This window comes from Centroberyx affinis, unplaced genomic scaffold, assembly GCF_046629955.1.
Source record: "Centroberyx affinis isolate AG114_WGS23_722 - 3 ecotype Tasmania unplaced genomic scaffold, CSIRO-AGI_Caff_v1 ptg001333l_1, whole genome shotgun sequence".
NCBI lineage: Eukaryota > Metazoa > Chordata > Actinopteri > Beryciformes > Berycidae > Centroberyx > Centroberyx affinis.
Window position 1 is genome coordinate 576,770 of NW_027279830.1, and position 24,094 is coordinate 600,863.

Here is a 24,094-nt window from a genome sequence, read left to right on the forward strand (position 1 = left end):
GGGATAATGAGAGCTGCAGCCTGAGGATGAATAACAACAGAATTCTAATACGAAAGAGAGAGAGAGAGAGAGAGAAAGAGAGAGAGAGATAGGGAGAGAGAGAGAGAGAGAGAGAGAGGCAAAGGGGTAGAGCAGTAGAGAGAGTGAGAGAGAGAGGGGCAGAGAGAGAGGGAGAGAGAGCAGAGAGGGGCAGAGAGAGAGGGAGAGAGGGGCAGAGTGAGAGAGAGAGCTAGCGTGTTGTGGCCTAAATCTGTTGTGGCTTGCTCAGGACAGAATGGTGCTAAAAAAAGGCTACACACTGACAAACACCATTTGACAGACCCCTTTGTTCAATCCCCTCGCTTTTTAAGACATTCTTACAGTGTGCGTATGCGCAGGAGAGAGTGAGAGCAAGAGAGAGAGAGAGATAGCGTGAGAGCAAGAAACATGTGGCTGCAAAGAGATACAAAACTGATGCAAAAGATAGTTCTACCTCACCAGCTATCCCTATGTACAGGGATTGTATAAAAACACCATGTAACAGTCCCATGCCCTATAATTGCATCTCTTTATTAGTGTTATACACACTGCAATATCTCAAACTATTACCATTTAACCACAGAACTAAATTGACTTCACAAAACTGACTAGATATACCAACATCTCTTGCAAACTAAAAATAGGAAAAAGCAAAGAAAAAATGTCCAGATGTAAAATTCTAATCTCTTACAGACATCTAACAGTTATAGACGCCATAAATAAAAGAGAAAATCTGCAAATTAACAACCCTTTTAAAAAGACACAAAAATAAATTACTCACACAAATGTCTCTGTTAGTTGGACCATGACGCTTAGTAAGAGGATTGTGAGTTTAATTCCCTGAAAGACAACATAGACAGTCTTTTGCCCATGCAGTAAGTGTGCTCACTGGGAGACACTTTGGATGAAGGGCGTTTTTGATGACCTAGTGCATTCAAAAACATGGAACAGTGTCGTGTCCTGGGGACGGGGGGAAAGAATGCCACTAAGTCCTGCAGCCAATCAGGTTGTGAGAACCATCTGGCTCAGGGCAAAGCTCTGTGGGAAGTATGTCAAATTCCTTCTTCCCCTCCTAAATTGGAAGATAGTAAATGCATTCTCTTACATGATAGTATAGGGCCGGGCCGACTGCTACCTCCTCGGTTATTGCTAAGGCCAGAACCACACAAATATTAGCTATGACTACTTTCCTGACAACTCATGTGCTTACCAGACTTACCAGACTTGTTACACTTGTTATTTTCACATCCAGACAGATACACACACAAGGAACTCAGCGATTCAACACCCAAATCAACAGAGGGATGACAGAGGGAGATGAAGCAGAAATGGAAAGAGAGAACTAAAATACTACACTGATAGATGCTCAAAACACAAACATACTGCCAGTTTATCAGAGGAATACAGTCACTTACATTGAAAGTAATCTGTGCAAGAGTGAACCTGCCTTCATCCTGCATTGAGACAAGTATGGTTACTCCACAGTTTGCGACATAATGCTGTTGGTCTGATGAATGGCAGTACTGAAGCTTAATCCGTATCATGACAGGCAAGCAACTAGGAAGCTAGACAGCTAAACTAGCAACAGCGCACTGAACTAACATTCAGCATCTACGGGGGATGATGGAAGGACGGGGTCTAGGCAAAACCCACATTTCAGCTAAATGTGGGTTACAGTACCTGATACCACAGCTGAAAAACTCAGTTACAGTGAGACATTTTGCACTGTCAGCTCCAACTCTTGACACCAGAACAGGTGCTGGAAGGCACCAAGCCCCATAGGTGGATCTGAGTCACAAGTCACTGTTCCCATCCTCCGTACCTCACAGTATCCAGCCTAACTAGTTACTGTGATCAGAAACCAGCAGCCCTCGCTCTCTCTCACTGGTGTCAACGCAGCCAATAACAGCCTGTCCCCAAAACTGACAAGCCTGTCTCACTCCCCAATCCTGTTCACCTGGCTTCAGGTCCCCAAGAGCTGTCCTGTCATCCACTAGTCATCTAGCCCCATTCAATCAGCTCAGTCTCTCATTCCTGCCCAGCAAGCTTACAGCGCCCCAGCTCCGCCCAGTCTGAGCTGTCAGGGCACCTCATTTAATACGTCTTGTCTAGCTCTTCTTGTGCCATCTATCTGTCTGTCAGCTACAGGAAGCTATGCAGCCGCTAAACTACTACAAACTCAAATTGTCTTGCAGCTGCAAGGAAGCTAACTTACTGTAATCTCCAGCTGGTAAAGAGGAAAAAATAGTAAGAAAAAAATAAGAAAGAGGGGGAGAAAGAGAGACAGCATGGGAATTAGCATGAAATGAAAGAAAAGTACACTGTCTAGAGTATTTACAGCAGATAATAGCTATCAAAAGTACATTACATTCATCCATATGCATTATAAAATATAGAGTTTTTTTCCAGTGGTGATGATCTACCCGCATCCACCAGGCAGCTCTTTTTATGCAAGTAGTACCAAACTGATGCCCATGGGAATTTCTAGTCGTGACTCCTGCTGTTGCTATGCGACTACAGAAAACCAGTTTGAAGCATGGCGTTCCTTTGCTTAAAAATTTAATATTTTTAACATCTAGCGCTGCACTCCCTGAGCGCTTAAGGGTGGACATGCAGCCTTATAGAGCCTTATAGTGTTTCTCTATGTTACTGTACAGAAAATGGGTAAATGAACTAGTATCCCTTCTAAACAAGACCTTTGTCCAACTGGAGATGGATCAATGTCCTCGCCCCTCTCCCCTCCTCTCCCAGAGCAAGGCATTATTGGAACTCAGTGATGGCTCCAGAGGGAGCATGATGGTTTATGCATGCTGTGTCTTTATCTATTGATTTATGCATTAGGAGAGCAGAGTACTTACTCAGCACATGGGGGTTTGAAGAAGATGTATGAAGCTGCAGTGGTGGGAGTAAGGATGTATGACTGTGGCACATATGACAGCCAAGCGCCATCACCAGATTTGTGATGAGATGTGCGTATGTGTACTTCACTTACCTGCCATTACTGATCTGACGAGGCGAGTGACGGAGAAGGTCCGACGTCTCGGGCCTGTCAGGCGAACGTGATCGACTGCCTCGCCCGTGGGATCGATTGGAATGGTCTGATGTCAGTGAATGTATTTCTGAAATGTCTGTGAAATTGAAGTTGATTAAGTTATGGCATTTGGTCAATGATGAAAATTGAGATGGCGCCAAAATTACAAGAAAATCAATTTTCACTATGATTAAAATAATCTCTACTCAGCACTAAAAAACAGACATGCAATCATGTAAACAAACGCCTGCCCCGTCCTACAAGGCAACGCTGAAAGTCTGTTATCTCACCATCTCTGTCGGAGTTATTGGCGGATGGGATGCTGTCATCCAGGTCAGGAATGTTGAGCAGTGTGGCTCGCTCGTCTCTCTGCACCACCATCTTCAACTTGCCCTTTGACCTCTCAATCAGCTTCTTAGCATCTATCAGTGATAGGTTCTCTGTAACAGTGCCATTGATCTGGTGGAGGAAGGAGAGTGGGTCAGCGCAAGAATTAAACAGACACATGCTATCATCACTGCACACTTGCTGAGCATGGTGCATGCTTTTGGGATCACGGCAAAGCAAAGAGGAATTGCGACTGGCCTGGTTCTCCCTCTCTCACATTAACAATAATGATGTCTTGCAGAAAAGTAGTAGACGTTATAAAGAAGTTTAAAAATGTATAATATAATTCCGCACATGTTTTACAATGCTTTTAGTGCTGTCAGAGACAGAGAGAGCTTAGATGTATCATATATATTGTATAAGTAAAGCCATCTATCCTCATTCATATATTTATTTTTGTTGGTCTCTGTCCTGCAATCACATTTCAACTAGAAAATGGTACTTCCTCTCTTCAGAAATGAATTTTGAGTGTATTTCCTTGAGGTGGAGGAGAGTTTTTCCCCATCGGTGACTGAGTGGCCAGGAACAAAGGAATAATGGAATGTGTGGTATTCCTGCCGGTGGGCCGGCATACTAATGAACTGTGACCTCACTCTGCAAGACACTTTCAGCAGCACACAGATTACCACAGCGGACTGATGAAATTTAGTAAAAGGTATTCATAACTCTCCCTTCTCTTCCACCCCCACTTCCTCCTTCCAATCCTTTCTCTCCAGCTATTTCTTTGCAACTTTATCTCACCAATTCATTTCCCCTTGACTTTCTTCCACCCACTTTACTAACCCCTGCATCACCCACAGACAGCCACATGTAAACACTCTTCTCTCACTCCTCTCTCACCTTGAGTACGACGTCTCCCTCCTGGATGTTTCCATCCCTAGCGGCAAGGCTCTCGGGGGAGATGTCCTTCACGAAGATGTGGCTGGCCAACCGCAGCCCATATTCTGCTTTCAGAGTTGATAAGAACAACAAAGCAATTTTAACAGGGCAAATCAAATTACCGACCCTTTGGTTCACTACAAATTAGACAGTCAGACAAGTGCAACTCTCATCTTAAGTAAATCCATAACTTGTAGTGACGTCAGTGTTTTGTTGATGTCTCCATATTGACAAAAACAGCATTCCATTATAACCACACACCGTACAACAAGCGAGCATGAACAAGCTAATGGAAAAAGTGAAAAAGTAAACTCCCCAATCTGTCATTTCATGATATATAGGCTACATACTGTATATCCTTTTCACAATCCCTCTCCGTATTAGGGTGAAAGCCTGAAGGCGTACAAAAGTTTCAGTGCATTTTGGTATTTCACTTCAGGGTGGGTGAACTATCCAAAAGCACTTAATCTTCAAGAGAAAAAGTTGTTCCTGATTACCAGGCAGTTAAGATAATGTTATGTTTATAAACTGTTGGCACTATGTCACATCTCTCTTTATCAGTGGGAGAACAATGTAATTTCCATCCTAACACGATTTAAAATAGTTATGGTAGGCATGACAGTCAATTTGGGATTCAATATGGTAGCATCAACAGAACAGTAACGTCACTGCAAGCCGTGGATATTTATTGCATGTGGTATTTCAAATAACACCAAGTGAATATTATTCTGCAAGAAACGCAGCATATTTTCTCTTGAAATGGTGCTAACTGTAATACGCATAGTCAAATCAGTGCTCGGACATTGTGGTGCCCACCTTCATTCTTGCGGGACTTGACGAGGGTGACCTTAGCAGGCCTGGGTGGGGCAGAGGAGGCTTGTGAGCGGCGATCGGAGCGCGGTGAGATGCTCCTCTCCCGCGAGGCACTGTGATCCCGCCTGCCGCTGTTGCTCCGCTCGCGTTCGTGACGCCTGCCGGTGCCCGTGCCTCCGCTCGCTCCGCCACAGGCACTTTGGCCGCCGTGGCCACTGTGCTGGTCATAGCCGTCGTCCTCATCACTGTCCTCTTCCTCGTGCTCCGACATAGTCTCCCTGTCCCCTGGCCGGGAAACAGGGATCTGCACTTTCCTTTTCCTACGGATAGTCTGCAAACAGAGAGGGAGGTTAGAGTATTAAAGGGGCAAAACTTCTTTTTGCATGATCTATACACAACAGTATCAATAATGGAGCACAAATTAGCCCAAAGCGGCATATTGAGCAAAGACACTATCCTACTATCCTGAAGCAACTGAATATTGAGCCTGAGATCATGCTCGGTAGCATCAGGTTTCACTGTGTATCCCATTCACACAAATTCAGGCTTGGTTATTAACTCCAGTGTGAAACTTACTATCTTTGCATTTTTGCCACTCTTGCGGAGCTGCTGCACAGCGTATGCGTGCTCTACATTGTCCATAGAGACGGCATTGACCATCACCACACGGTCATTTTCTCTGAAAGAAAAGGATTCACAATGGGTAAGCTATTGTCAAAATCTATGTGAAGCTATGAAACACATAGCAGTATGGCAGATGCATATAATCACGTACTCATGACAATAAATATTAAAACATTAACATTTATGCCGATTGCAAACAGAGAATAAAATGGAACCAGGGGAAAATATTACATAGGAGCCTATTTTAACTAGTTTTATGAAGACACTTATATGTGTCAGAGACTTACTGTAGCAGGCCTTCTGCAGGTCCTCCTTTCAACACATCAGAGATCACAATGGACGTCTCTCCACTCTGGAAATGAGGGTTGTCTCGCCCACCTGAGATGGCAATGCCAAAGCCAAACCCTGGAGCCTACACACACACACACACACACACAAACAGCAGACTGACTTAACATAATTGGCAGAAACATTAGTAGACTAGGTCTGTCTTTGACTCAAGTGTTACTGTAAACAAAAACAGCCTAATAGCACCTTCACTGCAGAGTTATAAGAGAAACTTGTGTAGCAGTGTAATGTGTTAAAGAAAGAAGGGCATGAAAGACTAGACTACATGTACTATTGACAATAGAGGATCATCCAATAACAAAGCAAACCACTTGCAGGTTATTTTCCTCATTTTGAGTACTGCTAGTCTCGCCATACTGTAAGTGCCAGGAGGTTTCCATGGTGAAGGTTGTTGTGTTTTTGTGTAGACAGCAGGGGAGCCAGCCATGTGATGCAAGTGGCTAATCTTACAACCACAGCAACGCAGCAGAGCAGCGAGGCTGAGAACCGCAGCCCACACTGGGCCGCTACTTCAGCCTCAATAAAGCCGCTACTAATTAGATTACAGCAAGCAGGCCAGTCTAGACAGGTACTCTACACAATCCCATAGCACAAGAACACCAACCCACCACAGTTTACTCTGATTCAGGGCTGAAGAATACTGAGAAAGTCAATGTATCGACAAGTAAGCTAATGACTATTCATTTCAGCTGTCTTTAGGGGGAATATAGGTGCAATGATCGTTAACCTAATGATCAGAAGAGGCAATCAGTGGATTACACCTTCCTTAATCCATAGCCATTGAGGATGGGACATGCAATCTCTCTTACAATTACACGTGATTATACAGGGCAAAAAGCATGAGGACAAAACTATCATTCTCCTCTTTCCCTAGAGTTGTGTAAAGGAAAAGAGTAGGTTGCCAACAGGAAGGAAGTGGAAAGAAGTAGAGAGGACGTGGACGCTGATTTCTGTCTTCAGCCTAGTTTCCTGCCATCTGGGTTCCCTGACTATTGTTCCAGTACCACACATCCTGCTGCTGCAGCTGGCCCTCCCAACACAGAGAGGGAGAGAGAGGGATGGGCCGAGGAGAGGAGAGGAGGGAGCAGGGAGGAAAGAGAGAGAGAGAGAGAGGCGCACAGGACATATTGTAGGATTAGGATGTGAGAGAGACAGACAGAGAGGGAAAAGACAAAAGAGAGAAGAAGGGGGAAAGTGGATTAAAGAAAGTTGTAAACACTCACCCTGTGAAGGGTCACTGTGTGCTGTTCCCATATGACGGTTTCCTCCATCGCGGCACTCTGCAACACAAGACAGCAGGAGGCAAAGGGTCAGTATCATAAGGCAACACTATTTTACAAGGTACAGTATTTACACAGAGGGTGAACAGCCTATGAAATACATCATGTTGCTATGCAGGATAATATGTGAGAGGCCATGGGTTACAGTTGTATTATGTCAGCTAGGAAGTGTTTATCAGGTATTTTACTGCAGCTATAAAAACTGCTCTGAACTTGACTCAACCAATCTGATTGGTTGAAAACAGGCTCTCCTGCAGCACGCAATATTAGGTACATGCTTGAATTTGTACGCATACACAAATTACTTCAGATCACAGTCTACTAAAATTCCGCACAACAAAACATTCATTATAAGCTCTGGATAAGATTGCCAGCCTGAAATGTCACATGTAAAGTAAGTGTCTCCATATCCAGCTCAGTTTCAGCTTGTGCCAACATGACAGAATTGCTGCGCGGTTATCTATGAGGTAGATCCTAAAATTGCTCATTTGCACAACTGTGAGTCCCGGTGTCCCAAAACTCCACATGTGCAAACATTATGAATGCCAGCTGCACGTGAGTAAAAGGCCAGCAGAGATTAACTGTGGTTTCCAAGAGTGAGTGAACATTCCTATAAAAAGCTGGGTCATCTGAGAGGGCTGGAGAAGTTCATAAGCCAGAGCACAGAAGACATCTACCTGCTCCTCTGACCTGCCACACTGGATTAAGCTAATGCTAAGCAGGCTTCTTCTGCCTCCACTCTATGTCCAACTTGGCCCAGGTTTCTCTTTACACAAGATTTATCTTTTGGTGCAGACTTTCTTCTTTTAATCAGTGTATCTTCCAGTCTGCCAATCTCTATCTTTTACTCACCAGTGCTGCCTACTCCACACTAGTTGGGGGAATCACCAGAGAACTCCCAGTATGATATGATCACAATATAATAATTTCCTTATTTTTAAGAGCTTTGCCATATATTTCAATTCATTATTCTGTTTTTCTTTTTCAGTCGTGTGCTATAAAAACCAGAAACAAGCCCATTAGGATAAAATAAATTCACAAGGTCTTTACGACTTCATCACAATTTCACAGACCACTGTTTTAATTTTCAAGAACATTGATTCATTTCATACTATATGGTCTTTCACTATATGGAAATACAATGAACAGCAGGGTGGCATAGCAAGTAGGGAGCCTGTCCTGCAATTGGGAGTCAGCAAATTGGGGCAAGCAAAAAGAGAATTTCTCCTTCGGGGATCAATAGAATGTAAATTAAAACAAAAAACATTCAGCATTGTAGAGGAAAGCACCACGGCATAATAAAGCAGCAATCTCTCCCCGCTTCCCCTTCTTCTCACGACCAAACTTGGTCCCCAGCTTTAAAATTACAGCTCTACTCTGCGTCCCTCCAGCTGATGAAGCAACGCTGCTGCCCTGTCTGCCTGCCTTCGGGGAGTAATGGTACAGCTGTCCACTGCAGAGTGCTGAGCACAGCCCAATGTGGGAGGGGAAGAAAGACACATAAACACTAAACACGCAGCAGAGTGCTCATCCACCAGACCTTCTATAATCAGCTTTTTAAAATAATACACCATGCCATCAGTTCACCCCGTCATCATCATCATTATAATCTCCCTCTCTCGCCCCTTAATCATCATCCTTACCCTCCAAACCATCTCACCTGTCATCTTCAGCACCATCACGATCATTATTGTCATCATCTTCCCTTTTCCTAAATATACAGTTCATGGTAGGTTCATATTGCAGTATTGCTGACCGTCTATGGTGAGGAGACAGACCCACAGACAGCTGATAGTGATAGTGTGTCTGCTGTTTGCCGACATGCCCAGACACAGAATGGGACTGCTGGGAATGGAGAGCTGATTGGCCGCAAAGAGGGTTCCTTCTTTTCCTAGATCCTTACATTTATCTAAAAAGAATTAAAAGAGCCAATGTGCTTAAATGATTTTCAAATAAGTCAACAAGTCCCTTTGAATTGGCAGATGACAACTGACATTCAGCATGGGATACCATAGCAGCAAAGTGTGGAGACACCATGAGTGGAGTTTTAGAGAGAGACAGTTGAGAAGCAGGGTGTGGACAGTAGTGGTGTTATTAATAAGTGACACTGCATAGCCTGAAATACCGGCCCATGGCCCTGTAGCCTAAACTGCACTCCACAGGTCTCTAAATCCGAAGCTTTTGATTCATCAAGACAGTTGTTTTCTCCTTTCATTCCTATGCGCTGTGTGACAATGAATCAGTTGGCCTGAACCTCCAGCTCTATAAAGCACACACAGTTAACCCTTTGACCCTGATTTCCATGGCAGCTCTGTGTGGATGTTATTTATGTCCATAATTGGCACAGAGGGCTTGTGTGTCCCCCTCTCCCCTCCCCTGTCTGCCCCTTCAACTCCCACAGTCATGCCACTATTGTGTGAGGGGACCTGACCCATTTAACTACTGCTATCCTCCCCACCCCCCCCCCGCCTCCTTCACTCTCTTCCCAAACACATACATTCCTCTAGAGCGTTTTGTCAGGATGAGGGTCATACATTCATCCATCCGTTCATCCATTCATTCATCCAACAGTCCAGGCAGACAGAGGGGGGTAAGCCATGAGAAACAACAGCATGTTGGGGTCATGTGACCAGGCGGTCCGGCAGGCAGGTGGCCTTGTCCTTGAACTATGGGGTGACGTTGAGAGGCGGGGAGGAGGAAGAGAGCAAGGCCGTGAGTGCCTTACATAGGCTACATATACCATGGGACAGGATACATAAAACTGTGGCAGATGACATGTTAAAGACCTTGATATGTTCCCTTTTTCTCTACTCCTCTGTCTCTTTCATTCTCATCCACAAACACACACACACACACACACACATACAAGATCAATGTTAACCATTAAACCAAATGCCTAGACCCTTTCAAAAGCAAGCTGAGACAATGAACAGGAATTGTAAACCTTTTCTGTAAAAATACACATTTCACTCCACCAAATCCCAGCCCTTGGAAAACATGCACACGGACGTCCAGCTGTGGGCCCAGATGTTGCCCATGCAAATGCATGCATGCACACTCACACACACACACACACACACACACACACACACACACACACTACACACACACATCATCCATTATCAGCTTCTCTTTGGCCTTGCTAGGGAGGGTTTATGTGCAGGGTGTATGAGCCATGTGGGTGTAGGCCAGATTGCACCAGCAATAGGCCATAGGTGAGGTATGAGTCATAACAGAGATAGGAGACTGGAGACTAATATATTGTTTCAAATTAGAATTAGAAACATTTGCATGTGCAATTATGTGTTTGAAAGTGTGGTTTCCCTTCAAATGTGCTGTATACCACGCATGCTGGTGGCAATTTCCATCAGATTAAAAGGGTTGACAGGCATTTATTTTATTAATCCCATTGTTGCTTGGTTTAATTTTAATAAATTAAACATTTGAACATAACAATATCACACTCATGGCTGATTTCAATGGTGAAAAGGTGAAAGGGAGGAAAGAAACAGGAGTGAAAGCCCTACTGTAAGGCATGCCTGTGAGGGTTATGGTGTTAAAAGTTTCAAGTGAATGACAGAGAAACAGTAAGGACGGTTGTGACCGAGGTATGCTATGAATCCACACAGGTTGTTTTTTTTATGAATCTACATATAGAGGCTATAGGGCTTAAGACAGATAGCAGTGTGTAGCATCTCAGGTAGATCGGTGACTGTCAAAGAAGGGTAAGGAGAGAGTGCCTGTCTGTTTCTTCAGCTGGCGAGAATGTTTACTCTGCTGGGACTAAAGCTCCGTCTCTCAGATGAGATTATGATAGTAATTAATCACCGCGATGTGGAGCAGCGATTAACAGGCTGGCTGAGTGAGTGTGAGGTATGAGCAGGGTAGAGAACGGACAGCGAGAGAGCAGAAGTCAGGTCTTAGCCTGCTGACTTTATTGAACCAGACATGAGGATAATAAAAAAAAAAAAAAAACAACTACGGAGAGCAAGGCATCTGCAAGCTCTAGTTCTGCGGAAACAAACAGGTCATTGACCGGGACACTATGCCACTGGGATATAAGGCCTATAAGAGATATCAGAGCAATATCAACCACTTTTATAGAGTGATTTCCCACTGCTCCTTAATGAGTGTGGTTCTGTGGCGTGGATGAATGAAAACCATTGTTGTAGTCTCATCTTCCACAAGTGGAAATCCATACAGTGGAATATCTCAGTCGACTGTGCAGAACAGATCTTACCCACTGTAGCTCAGTGTCCAGTGGCAACACAGCTATCTCATGTACTGTGTTACAGGAACATTCCAGATCGTACAAAAACAAAGATCACAGAACATTTGGGGCCAAAGCAAGCATCACCAGGAGAACACAAGTGTCCGTCTCGTTTTCTAGAGGAAAAAAAAACACGGGGACAAAAGAGCACAAAAAATGAGGGTTATCTATTAAGTCACAGAGTTGTGTAAAACAATGGTGTGCTTGATGTTGCACGAACTGACGGCAGCCTAGTGTATTTATACATTCACATTAGTCAGGCTTGAGCTCTGGCCAGCAAGGCCCTGGGCTGGGAAACAAAAGAGCAGGCATCGAAACACACATGCGTGTACACGTGCACGCACACACACACACACACACACACACACAGCCATGATCTGACACTACAGGGCCTCTTTGTTCAAGCTGCAGCCAGCCTGGCTCGACCCAGCTCAGCCCATCATAGCACACAGTCCAGTACAGATGATAACAGCTCACTCAGGCCCTTCAAAGGCTAAGACCAGTCCGGTTCTTCAGGGCATACCGACGGACAGACTGGCAAAATTACTAACTAAATGGACAATAATAACCTGCTGCAGAAAGCTATGATAAATAGGGTCAGGTCAGATAGTCTTCTGTGCGTGCCTCTCATACTCTCTGTCTCATCTACAATATTCACCTAGAAGCGATACAAACTGTGTACACACTGCCATCAACTCAAGCATCTGGGAAGTGGAAGTCCATCCATTTTGCAACCAAATGAAACTTGGCTGATGGAGCACCACTGAACTTTTGGGAGATATCGGCCGTTTAAAGCCAATCAGATTTTTGTGCCTCCTTGTTCCCCATCCAATCAAAACAGTTCTGTGAAATAAATATTCGACCCGCCTCGACAAAACAGATGAAATGTTGATTTTAGCTATCCAAGGCTAACTTTCCACATGCTTTGAAATTTCAACTGGAAAGACTAGAGATATAAACTCATGAAAAACAATGTGCAGAGAACAATAGTGTCTTTTGTTGGAGTCATTCATTTTCAAATGTTAGAAAGTTTGTGTTCTCTGGCGGAACAGCCAGTTAAATTTCATCAGGGCCAAAACAAAGTCGTTGCACATTTGTATGTGAATGTTTTCATATTTTACTTTAATATTCAAGAATTCATTCTGTTAAGATTTGTTTATTTATCTTGACAAACTTTCGTAGCCGCATGAGACCAGTTCAAAGCTACAGCTGGGACGATCCTGACCGCCCCCAAACTACTGAAGCTGGGCGACAGAGTGGCCAATTTGAATAGCAGTGTGTGTGTGCGCACGCGCACATGCACACACACACAGACAGACAGACAGACAGACACACAGAAACACACACACACACACACACACATAACTACCTCTAGTTTATTTTTTTTCATCAAACAGAATGAACTAAAGCAAAAAAAAAATCAAAGGAAAGCACCAAACCAACAGGTGACAATGATCATCCTGTGATGACTGATGTCATGAGCTGACAGGAAGGGTAAAAGAGGGAGTACAATACAAGCTTTCTGTTGGTCAGTGTATCAGTGATGACCTGTAGTCCAACAGTCCATTACTCACCTCCTCCCATCATCTAACACAGGCATTCCACAGGAATGTTTCATACAGTGGGCGTATCAAACACACACAAAAGCTAGAGTGCAGGACTTGAGAAAAATAGACGTGGAAAAAGGGGGAGCAGAAGAAAGGAGGGAGGAATAGGTCAGAGCTGACATTTCTGCCATCAGGTGCCAGCAATTCACAATTCACTTCAGGTTAATGTGAGGTAAAAAAAAAAAAGAAACACTCAGCAATAGACCAGCAACATGTGCCTATACGACAGCTTGTATGAGGTGAAACCCTCACAGAGCTTTAGGTCAGTGTGTCTGCTTCGCTCTGATAGCCCCAGGCAGGAAGTAAGCAAGAGCCGCCACAGGAAAACACTCCGCTTCCTGTTTGCAGGAAATAGCTTCAGCTTCCACAGAAATCCCTGTGCAGCGTATTGAAAATTCCTGACTAGTAGGCTATAGCTTACCTCATCTTACAGCCTCCAACCAAAAGAAGCTCACACACACACACACACACACACACACACACACACACACACACACACACACACACACACACACACACACACACACACACACACACACACACACACACACACACACACACACACACACACACACACACACACACACACACACACACACCAGATTTAGAGGGCATGTGGCCTCAGCATTAAAGTAGATGTGATCTTAAATGTTAGAAAGATTATTTATTTCACTGTGATTTCACTCAAATACACTAAGGTCAAAATGATCCCTTGTTTTTTTTCTCCATAGTCATCAGGCATTCCTGTAAACATACATACACACAGAAATACACAACAATACACAGACACACAAACACATGCACACTCACTGATTCACTCCCTCAGTCAGAAATACTCACAATAGTGAGGGGTAAAAACTCAACTCTTGCTCACACACACTGACACACACACACACACACACAAAGCCATCTTAAACACACTAATCCTTGAACAGTGGGTTCAGAGGAGCGGTGAGCTCTTGCTCCAGCAGCACTACATTGCTACAACTGGCAGCTCCCATGACTCTCTCTGGTGAACTATAGAGGGGTCAAACCACTGCAGCAAAACACCTGGGACAGCTGTGCTTTTTTACAGACACATGCATACGCATACACAAACACATACACAAACAAACTAGATATCCCAAATGCCTTATAGGTCAATGCTGCTGGAATTACACATGCTCCAGGGAGATGGGAGAGAGGATAAATCTTGAGCCTTTAGCAGATTCCAGTAGAGCATTTTTGACCCCAAGCATGGGGACTGGAGAAGAGTCATGAGGGGACATAGAAGACTCAGTGAAGATGGAGAGGATGAAACTATGGCAGACTGAAAGCAGAGGGGCTCTGAAGCAGAACAGCAGTCTATATGATGGCCATTTTTTTCTGAGCAGTCAATTCTATCAGCTCAACAATACAGTGATGATGCTCGGCTTTCCTCTCTTTTCTGATCAGGCACACAAATTTAAGAATTTGTTCTTAATTGACCTGCCTGGTTAAATAAAGGTTAAATAAAAAATAAAAAAATTACAATCTTTCATTTTGACCAAATTAAAATGACCTGTCACGTTTCATCATCATCTCAGTCTGAAAGCATGTGCTATGATGCTTGAAAAAAGATAAGGGAGGAGGAGGAATAAAAAAACTGTATTGAAAGATATTTATTTCGGTTAAGCGGTTCATGGCCATCAGTCCATTAATAGAATGCCCTCTGATTGGAGGAGAGAAGAGAAGAGAAGAGAAGAGAAGAGAAGAGAAGAGAAGAGAAGAGAAGAGAAGAGAAGAGAAGAGAAAAGAAGAGAAGAGAAGAGTAGAGCAGAGGTCAGATCACACCAAGGACCAATATAAGACTAACCAATTAGAAAGGATCAACACTGAGACTAGCAACACCCACAGTATCACCACCCTACACCAGCAGCTCTCCCTGTCACTGGGGTAATTGTATCCATAGTAACCATATCTCCCCTCTTCCTGGATCCCAGAGGAAGAGTGCAGCAGTACACTCAAAAAACACATAATTAGACACACACATACACGCTGTGTCTGGAGGGCAAGCACTCATTGGCAAAAATGCATGAAAGCAGCTCATGCAAGCTTTTACATTCTGTCTTCCAAATCAGCATGTGCTGTACTATCCTGTGTGGTGTACGTAAACAAACACAACAAAATATCTGGCATCACCTTTAGGGTTCAGCAGATGACTCCAGCTGTAGCAGGTTGTGACTGCGATGGGAGGAGAGAGGACTGCATGTGTGTGTACGCACATGTGAGCGTGGAGATGAGGGCAACTAGCCAATAGGCAGATGATGATGATGATGATGATGATAATGATGATGCAGAGCCTCAGTCAGCAATGATGTGCTTTTGTGCTGACACACTCAAAAATGCTTAAGTTAATTAGTCTCAAACAGCAGCTCTATTCTGTCATACAGCACCCTGAGAACCCCCTCGCTCACGACACAACACTCAACACGACATACAGGACGCAACATAAACACACACATAAACACACGCACACACACACACACACAAACACCTCTAACTCTGAAAACTATCTGACACAGAGTCACTGCTATAATAGTGAGGGTAGGAATAAAATACAAAACCTATAATCCTGGCTTTTGGATTAAAACGTTAATCTGAACCATGTTTCCCTCGGAAGTCCATTGCTGCTGTCTCATGAAAGCAGACGGCCGGGATAGATGGACGGATGGATGGATGGATGGATAGATGGATGGAGGGACGGAGGGATGGGTGAACTGGAAAAGACTGTCAAGTCAGCCAGCATGGTTGTGCTGGGAACATCCATGAACACATGCTTCTAACAGTCCGTCTTGCTGCTACAGTATGACCACTGCCAACTCGTTACTTGGTCCATGTGGCACAATTTAATGATTCTGTTTCATTTGCTCGAGATGATACGGCAGCCTGTCAGACTTCTGTAATGCCTGTGACGCCTACGCACAAAATCAACCCTGTAAAATAAATTAAACATTAATAAAATCATAGCCTCCTCTGCGGACTCTAACCTACTGTTCTCTATATAATCCTCATAGATTTATTCGAGGGTGTATTTTTATCTATAAGGCCGTTCTGGGTCTGCAGAACGGCTGATTTGTGCTCTTATATCTCTACAAAATTAGAATTAGGCAAAAATGCTTTATATATTCTGCTCCCTCTTCATGAAACTCACTGGAAAATTATGAGCCGGTCTCTCCTGGTAAGTTTCATGTTTATGTATGCTCTGGCAGACATAATAAGGGGCTGTCTATGGTTTGTTTAGTTAAGATTTAAATAGGTTTGACCCATGCTCCTGCTGGTTTTATATTGGATTACTGCCTGTTCGAGTGCAAATACAGAAAATTGCACTTGATTGTACTGTATTCTGCTTTTATATACTGGTAAAAAAAAAAGAGATTTTTGATCTCAATGGGAATACCTGGATAAATAAAGGTTAGACATAACCATAAAGTAAATGTATTATCAGTTGAGTGGAATAAGAGCTTCACTGGGGCCTTTGGGTCAGGTGCTGGCCCTGGAAAAATGAGGATTATTTCCACTAAGCACAGTGCAGCTGATGTGCAGCGGGCTGTCCACTGCCATCCACAGACCCAGACACACAGCTAGGCTAGGCTAGCATCTCATGCAGAGCTTATCCAGCAGCAAAGTCATCCCAACTCACCCACACTAACCGTCTTCTGCCTAGAGAGACAAGCAGAGTGTCGAGGTCACAGAGGAGAGTGGTAACTTCTGGTGGGATTCTGACTTTCCACTCTCTACCATCCTTCCCCTCCGGTTCAGCCTAAGCTGTTTGTTTCTCACCAAGTTCAAAGCTTCAAACAGCCTCTAGGACAGCGGTTCTCAACCTCGGGACCCCCTCAGGGGATCATGAGATGATTTTTTGGGGCCGCAAGATGATTTACAGACAGTGAAAGAACATATTTATAATGTATGAATATATTATGTCTTTAATCTTAATTAATTAATTTTTTCTTCCTTTGAAACAATGAATATTTTCCTTGTTCCTGTAATAATTAATTAACTTCAATAACATAAAAAGGGTCAGATTTGGTTGATGTCGCATCCACATTAGAAGAAGAAATTGCTTAATTTTAAGGGGTAAAGGGCAAAAAAGGTTGAGAAACACATCTCTAGGGTGCTCAGGAAAGCATAAATTAAAACCTTTCTATATAAAATACAAATAGAGTTCAGTAATACTTATTTACACAAAACATGCCTCTATATCTAGATTTCATAACTCTGAAAAGGTACACCTAATAGACCTATGCTATAAAGACACATAGGTTATACACCTTTGTTGTTTTTCATTCTTCTCTCAGCTTGGCTATATTTGCACACATGCATACAAATACACACAAGCACACAGTCATACAAACAAACACACACACACACACACACACACACACACACACACACCCTCTTCCGCCGCTTGCGCTTTGTTTTTGTGTCTTTGGCAACAAAGTGCAGGCCAGGACAGTGAGGACGATAACCAGACCCACCACAGGAACCTTTGGATTCAGCCAATCACTGCACACACAACTATCAGTATTCACACTCTACCCCTCCCAACACACACACACACACACACACACACACACACACACTAAAGGAATGTGCAGATAAGGAGGCACGGCCCAACTCTCTCACTCTCTGCCTGTTTCTCATTCCAAACAGTTCCCTTCGCTCTCTCTCTCTCTCTCTCTCTCTACCCTCCAGGTCTCTCTCTCTCTCTCTGTCTCAATCTCCCTCTCTGTTTATCTCGGTTTCTATATTGCGGCTTGTCTCCTTTTTCCCCTCTGTCTCCTCCTATCTGAAAAAGCAATGAGCACATAATGAAAGCAAGGCCACAGACCAGCATAGCTGAATTGCTATGTGACTGGAGCAGTTTCAATTCAATCAGAGAACCAAAAACCACAAGAAGTATCAATGAGTGTAAAACACTTATTGGTAAAGCTATAATGAACTGGCCCTGGAAGTCCAACTTCGATTACAATTTAGCAAGTGAGCATGAAGAGGCTGTTAAGAGGAGGTAAACCTTATAACACCAAGTTCAAAGTGTTGCAGGCGTGCTGGTGCTGGTATACATTGAGAAACTAAATGTAAACAGTGTTTCTAGCTAAAGAGCTCCATGTAGCAAGTAACGAAACACATTGAACCACATGGGCAGGTGGGCACAGTCGTATATACACACACACCCACGTAAACATACAGATATTAAAACAAAGGGGACATTCAGCCGGGGGTCCTTGAGGCTGTTCATGTTTGCCTACCTCCACAGTACACACAGGATAACCAAAAGCAGCCACGACCAACAAGGACAAATGTAGAGAGTTTGGTCAGTCACATTGCAACCAAAAGCATTAAATATGACGATGATGAAAGCAGCACTAGCATCCTAAATATTTGAGTGTTACAACATGAACTTGGGGCAGGCGGTTGGACTTTAACACAACAGTAACAACACCATGTCTTTTCAAACTTCAAGCTGCACAACATAACTCAAACTACGCAATGCTGAACCACAACTCATAGTCTGCCGACTCACATGGTGCCACTAAAACAAGAGGCCAAGCCCACTCAACGGCATTCCCAAGCCTTCTGAGGACTTTGCTACAATAGGCATGTTGTGGGCCAGCATCTATAGTGAATTAATGAGTTACTGTTGGAGCAACCATTTTCCCAGCACTTAACTGGCAACACAATTACCATTCCCAGAGAGATGAGAGACAGGGTGGGGAGGGTGCATGCATACTTCATCGAGATGCACAAGCATAGAAAGATATTACATAAATGATTTCTAATGACATCTATGTCATTAGCACCAAAGAACTCGTCACCAGCCCTGCCTAGAGAGGAAGCTTAGACCCTCCAGTGCGGTTAATGAACTAATTACAATGTGGAGAGGAATGGAAAGTTGTTGCAAATCTGTAATGAGGCCTGATCAGTCTTGTTATTCAGTAGTGTACAGTATGTACGTGAATGAACACCATTGCTCTCCTTTCAGAGGGCTGGAAACTTTAGGCTAGAGCAAAGAAAGAAACGCATCCATACTAAAGTCGGATGTTGAGAGGAGACAGAGAGGGTGAGTGAGTGAGTGAGTGAGTGAGTGAGTGAGTGAGTGAGTGAGTGTGTGAGTGTGTGTGTGTGTGTGTGTGTGTGTGTGTGTGTGTGTGTGTGTGACAGAGAGCGTTATCAGTGACAGGAAGGCAATGTTTGATTCTTTATACTAACTGCATGTACTGTGGGTCATTGTTGACAGTGAGATTCCTGGATTGTATAAACAAGATAGTGTAGGTAACAAAACGCCAAAGGCCAATGTTCTGGACTCTTTCCATTGGGGAATACCATTAGCCTACATTAAAAATGTATGCACATACTTATGCCATTATATATTGTTATTGCTTATGAGATCATTGGTCTCCATAACATTTAAAAAAAGGGCTAGAGCTAACCAGCTTGCAAAGCAGAAAATAGCAGGTTTAGGATTTGCAGTGATGACAGTTCTCATGAGAGCACTGTAAACAACACAGCTTTGACTCTCAGGGGTTTACGCAATGGGTTGCCTTTCCTCTACACTACAAGAGAGAGAGAAAGAGAAGGAGAGAGGGGGAGAGATAGGGAGCTGTAGAGATAAACAGAGAGAATGGGCAGTAACAGGGAAAGAAGATAAGGAATAACACATAAACTACAGTCAGAGTTGTTTATGGAAGAGACAATTATCAAATGACTCGGCTATCTTTTCCAAAGAGGGGGTGGCAGGGGGTAGTACATGTCAGAGTGGCTTGAGGGGACAGAAACCACAGCACCACACCCCACACATATGAACGCTCATGCACACACACCAAAGCAACACAGCACGGTCACAGGAGGGAGTGACTGTAGTAAAGGAAGGGAACAGCAGCAACAGCTGAGGCTGATCCAGTGTGATGTGGAGAGGCAAGACCGATTTGAACGTGCGCACATGCACACAGGAAAGGATGATGATTTGGAAAAGGAAAAACACGCATGGAGATCAGCCCTAGAAGATACTGACTTCATCCCAATGGGCGATGAAAGGAGCGAATTCACTTTTCAAGAGGAATTCAGATATGTGGCCGATTTACACACCCATGCAATATGCTCTGCTCTATATGTAACGTCAAAGTGTCGGTGGTGATTAATCCTCATTTCTACTCCAGCAGTAGACACAGTCTGCCACAGGGCAGTAACTCTCTGTTCCCTGAGAGCAAGAGACAGAGCTGCATTCTGACGCCATGAGGGATCAGGAAATAAACAAACAGCATTCTCTTTTATATGACCAGCAAATATCATAAATCTGAAACCTCAACAGAAGAATACAAACTGCGATAGCTATTAGATGAGAACATTTAGTAGATTGCTCTTTGCTAGTGGGAAAACAAAATCTAGCCTATCCTCATAACAAGGACAGCTAGTGACAAAAAATGATGAACCGTTCCTTATGTTTATTTTACTGGGTTCCTCTTCATGGTTCAATACTATTTACATGCCTACATAGTATGATCTATAAGCTGTTTTATGTTGCCCTATAAGATGTTTTTCTGTCTGTTTTTCTTCTTCTTTTTTTTGCATCTTTTTGTCATCCTGAAAATTAACCTCCTCATGCCAATGAACAGAGAGAGAGAGAGACCAAGAGAGAGAGAGGGAGAGAAAAGAGAGGCAGTGTGTGAAGGCATGTAGGGCAACAAGCCTTGGGATGAATCTGTTCCAGCCTCTTTCTCTCTACCCTAACCAGCTGAGCCACGGCTGCCACATGCACTCACTCTCGTGCTCTCTCTCCCCCCTTTTTCCCTCTCTCTCTCCTTTCCTTTCCTTTCCTCTCTCTCTCTCTCTCTCACACACACACACAAATCACCCTGTGTAAATCCCTTGTGCCTGTAGTGGGGATGATAAATCCCTGCAGAGACCTGCCCTGCCCTGCCAAAAAGGATGGAAGGCTGGCTTGGCCTATCCTGGCTGCTTGATGGGGAACAAGGGACTAGTCAAGACAACACGCAGGGTCAGACGTCTCCATTAAACAATCAAAAACATCAAAGGTGAGTGAAAGATGGTGGATCATTAGACTCCATCAGTCCACCTCTAATATGCCATTGCAAACAAAAGTGTGAATCAAGCTTATAGTAACGGGGCTACGCCAGGTCTGGTCCTCCTGAGGTAGCGCCAAGGTACAGCTCTAGACTCATCCAGCTCCATACCAGAGTCCAGCCACACAGATGACAGGACAAGGGAGTGGGGGACATCCTGGCTAGACTAAGGGAATTTACTCCACTCTCTTCTGTTCTTTGCCTTTGAATGAAATCGAAAATAAAAAGGCTTCTGTGCTATGTAAAGTGCAAAAGCCCAAGAGCTATAATGCCGTGATTATGGGTGAGAGAGGCAGTCTTTTTAAGATCTGCCATGTGACTCAGATTATAGCCAGTGCATCTCTCCCTCCCTCCCACTCCTTCCTTTCTCCATTTCACCCCTCCAACACACACACACACTCACTCACACCACCTCCTCCCTCTCCCCGTTCAAAAGGCATTTTCTATTTTCCCTCTCTTTCTCCCTGCTCTATCCACCTGCCTCCTGCTGTGCGTTCCTGCCCTGGATTTCCCTCCAGAGATGAAAGGATAAGCAGGTCAGATATCCTTGATAGCTGACGCCCTTCGGTTTCCACTGATAGCACCAAAACAACACAACCCAAACAGCTGTTTTCCCTCAACTTTTTTTCTCTACTCTGAAAAAATACTATGTTTCAATAACAAGGAGCTCAGTTTCACTATCACAGTCTGTTGACTTCTCTTTTTAGAAGCCCATAAACAATTGAAGTTGGCTTCCTCCTGTTAAGAGACAGGTGTATTGAATCTGGGCTTATGGGCATAATCATATTTTTATGTTGAGCTCACTGTGTGTGTGTATGTGTTTGTGGCGTGTGTGTGTGTGTGTTACAATCCAATACACCATTACATTACATGCTCCACCACCCTCTGATAGCTGTTACGGCAGATGCTAGGCCTAAAATATTGATTTTAATCAAGTAACTTGCATGAACGCATACTTGTGTGAAGCTGAAATATGGCATCGGGCAGTTGCATCTTCCTAAAAAAAAAAAAAAAAAAAAGAGTGATGTCCCATTCTGTTTAGCACAGACAGACTCTAACAATGTTCAGAGAGTTGGTTTGGGAAATCTTAATCAAGTCCACTGCAGTACAGGAGAAGTGCATCAGAGCAGGAAGAATGGGGGGGGGGTTATATGGGAGGGGGGTGACACACCAGAGTCTTCCCAGTTTTTCTTTTATCTAGCAAGATAAGCACAGCCATTCTGAGCCACGTGAGCCACTCTGAGCCAGTCTCCATTAATAGCCATCTTGCCCAATTCATCCTCCAGGATCCACAGGCAAAACAAATCAAGGTCTGTAGTAGCCCTTGTGGTTCAGTTCCAGGCTCGACGTCCTGGGCAGTTGGACAGCTCCGGGGGTGTTGCCAACAGTGGAAAGAGGACTATTATTTACATTTCCCTCTATGATGGATATGGTTAAACAGAATAAATATTAGATCACACGGAAGCATAAAATAAATATACATGGATTTAAGTACTTAAATGTATTCTCTGAATGGTACTTGACACAGAGTGGAGCAGGGCCCGGATGCAGGCGGTCTTGTGCCAGGGACCCAGATAAAGTAAATGAAATTCTGGAGCCCAGCTGAACCAAAAGGCCTCAGGCTGCTGTTGTCCATATGGAGCAACTGGCAACCCTCTCAGCTTATACACAGAGAGGTCAGCTTACACCTGCTCTCCTCAAGGGCTGGGAGGTCTTCCTCTGAATCAAAGACCTACAATCAAAGACCGGTCTGTTGGTGTGAGAGGGTGTAAGCGACGGAGTGTGTCTGCTGCTGGGTGTATGAGTGCGTCTCCTATCCCTTTTCATTTCAGGTTGTGGCTGTGGCTGGGCAGTGTCAGCATCCTTTTTGGGCCCTGACTCTTCCTCCCCTGACTCTTCCTCCCTCCTTGTGTCTGGCGGTAGCTTCGGCCTATGGTGACCCACACAGCGTTGATGTCCCTTCGCTGTGTGTCGTTCTCATGACGACGACAATGACAATGGTGACTGAGACGGTGTTGATGTCCCGGCGCCAGTTGTAGATGTCCACCCCAGTGTTCATATTCTGTTTACTCTGTCTATTTTATTTATGTTCCATTTGTTATCAATATTTAATCATTGTCTGCCCACTCTCGGCAGATATTGCATGCCTGACTGTCCTGGAAGGGGGATCCGTCTCTGTGAAGCCCTTCCTATGGTTTCTTCCATTTTTTTGTGCTAAAGAGGTTTTTGTGGGAGTTTTTCCTTGTTCTCATTCAAGTTTCAAAGATGGCGGGTGTTGTTTTCTGTTTTACATTTATTGCGTTAAAATGTGGGCATACGAAGCCCTTTGAGACTGTGATTACGTCTCACCACCACATGAGGAGATATCGAAAAGAATATATAGGCTATTACAGAGGATTGGAGACCTACTTTGAGGCCTGCTACAGTGACTCCAAGACCTCAACTGCTCCATGGTGCTCTCCGTTTATCAGGAGCCACATCAGCAATGAGTCTCGAAAAAGGACATGGACAGGCAGCCAAGGACACAGAGAACAAAAACACCACCTCTCCCCTCCTCTCTCTAGCACTTGGTCTTCTAATTGCATTTCCCTCCTTCACTGATGTAAATGGAGATGTGTAATCATCAAAGCAAAACAGAAGCCGTCCCGGGCCCGCTGCGCAGCTCCAATTAATAGAACCTTCTCCATCCACAATTAGGGGAGCAGGCATGGAGGAACTGCATGAGCACAAATACG

The 24,094-nt window shown here is 44.1% G+C and overlaps 1 protein-coding gene across 1 annotated transcript in view; it reads right to left on the reverse strand.

Moving 5' to 3' along the window:
- Window positions 1-24,094, reverse strand: part of tjp1a (tight junction protein 1a) — a 101,611-nt gene that overhangs the window by 26,050 nt on the left and 51,467 nt on the right. The window contains exons 3-9 of the mRNA XM_071525742.1: window positions 7,324-7,380; window positions 6,040-6,164; window positions 5,705-5,807; window positions 5,132-5,459; window positions 4,277-4,380; window positions 3,340-3,508; window positions 3,011-3,146 (exon numbers count right to left, since the gene is read on the reverse strand). Of these exons, the coding sequence (XP_071381843.1) occupies window positions 3,011-3,146; window positions 3,340-3,508; window positions 4,277-4,380; window positions 5,132-5,459; window positions 5,705-5,807; window positions 6,040-6,164; window positions 7,324-7,380 (1,022 nt within the window). The remainder of the gene's footprint in view (window positions 1-3,010; window positions 3,147-3,339; window positions 3,509-4,276; window positions 4,381-5,131; window positions 5,460-5,704; window positions 5,808-6,039; window positions 6,165-7,323; window positions 7,381-24,094) is intronic.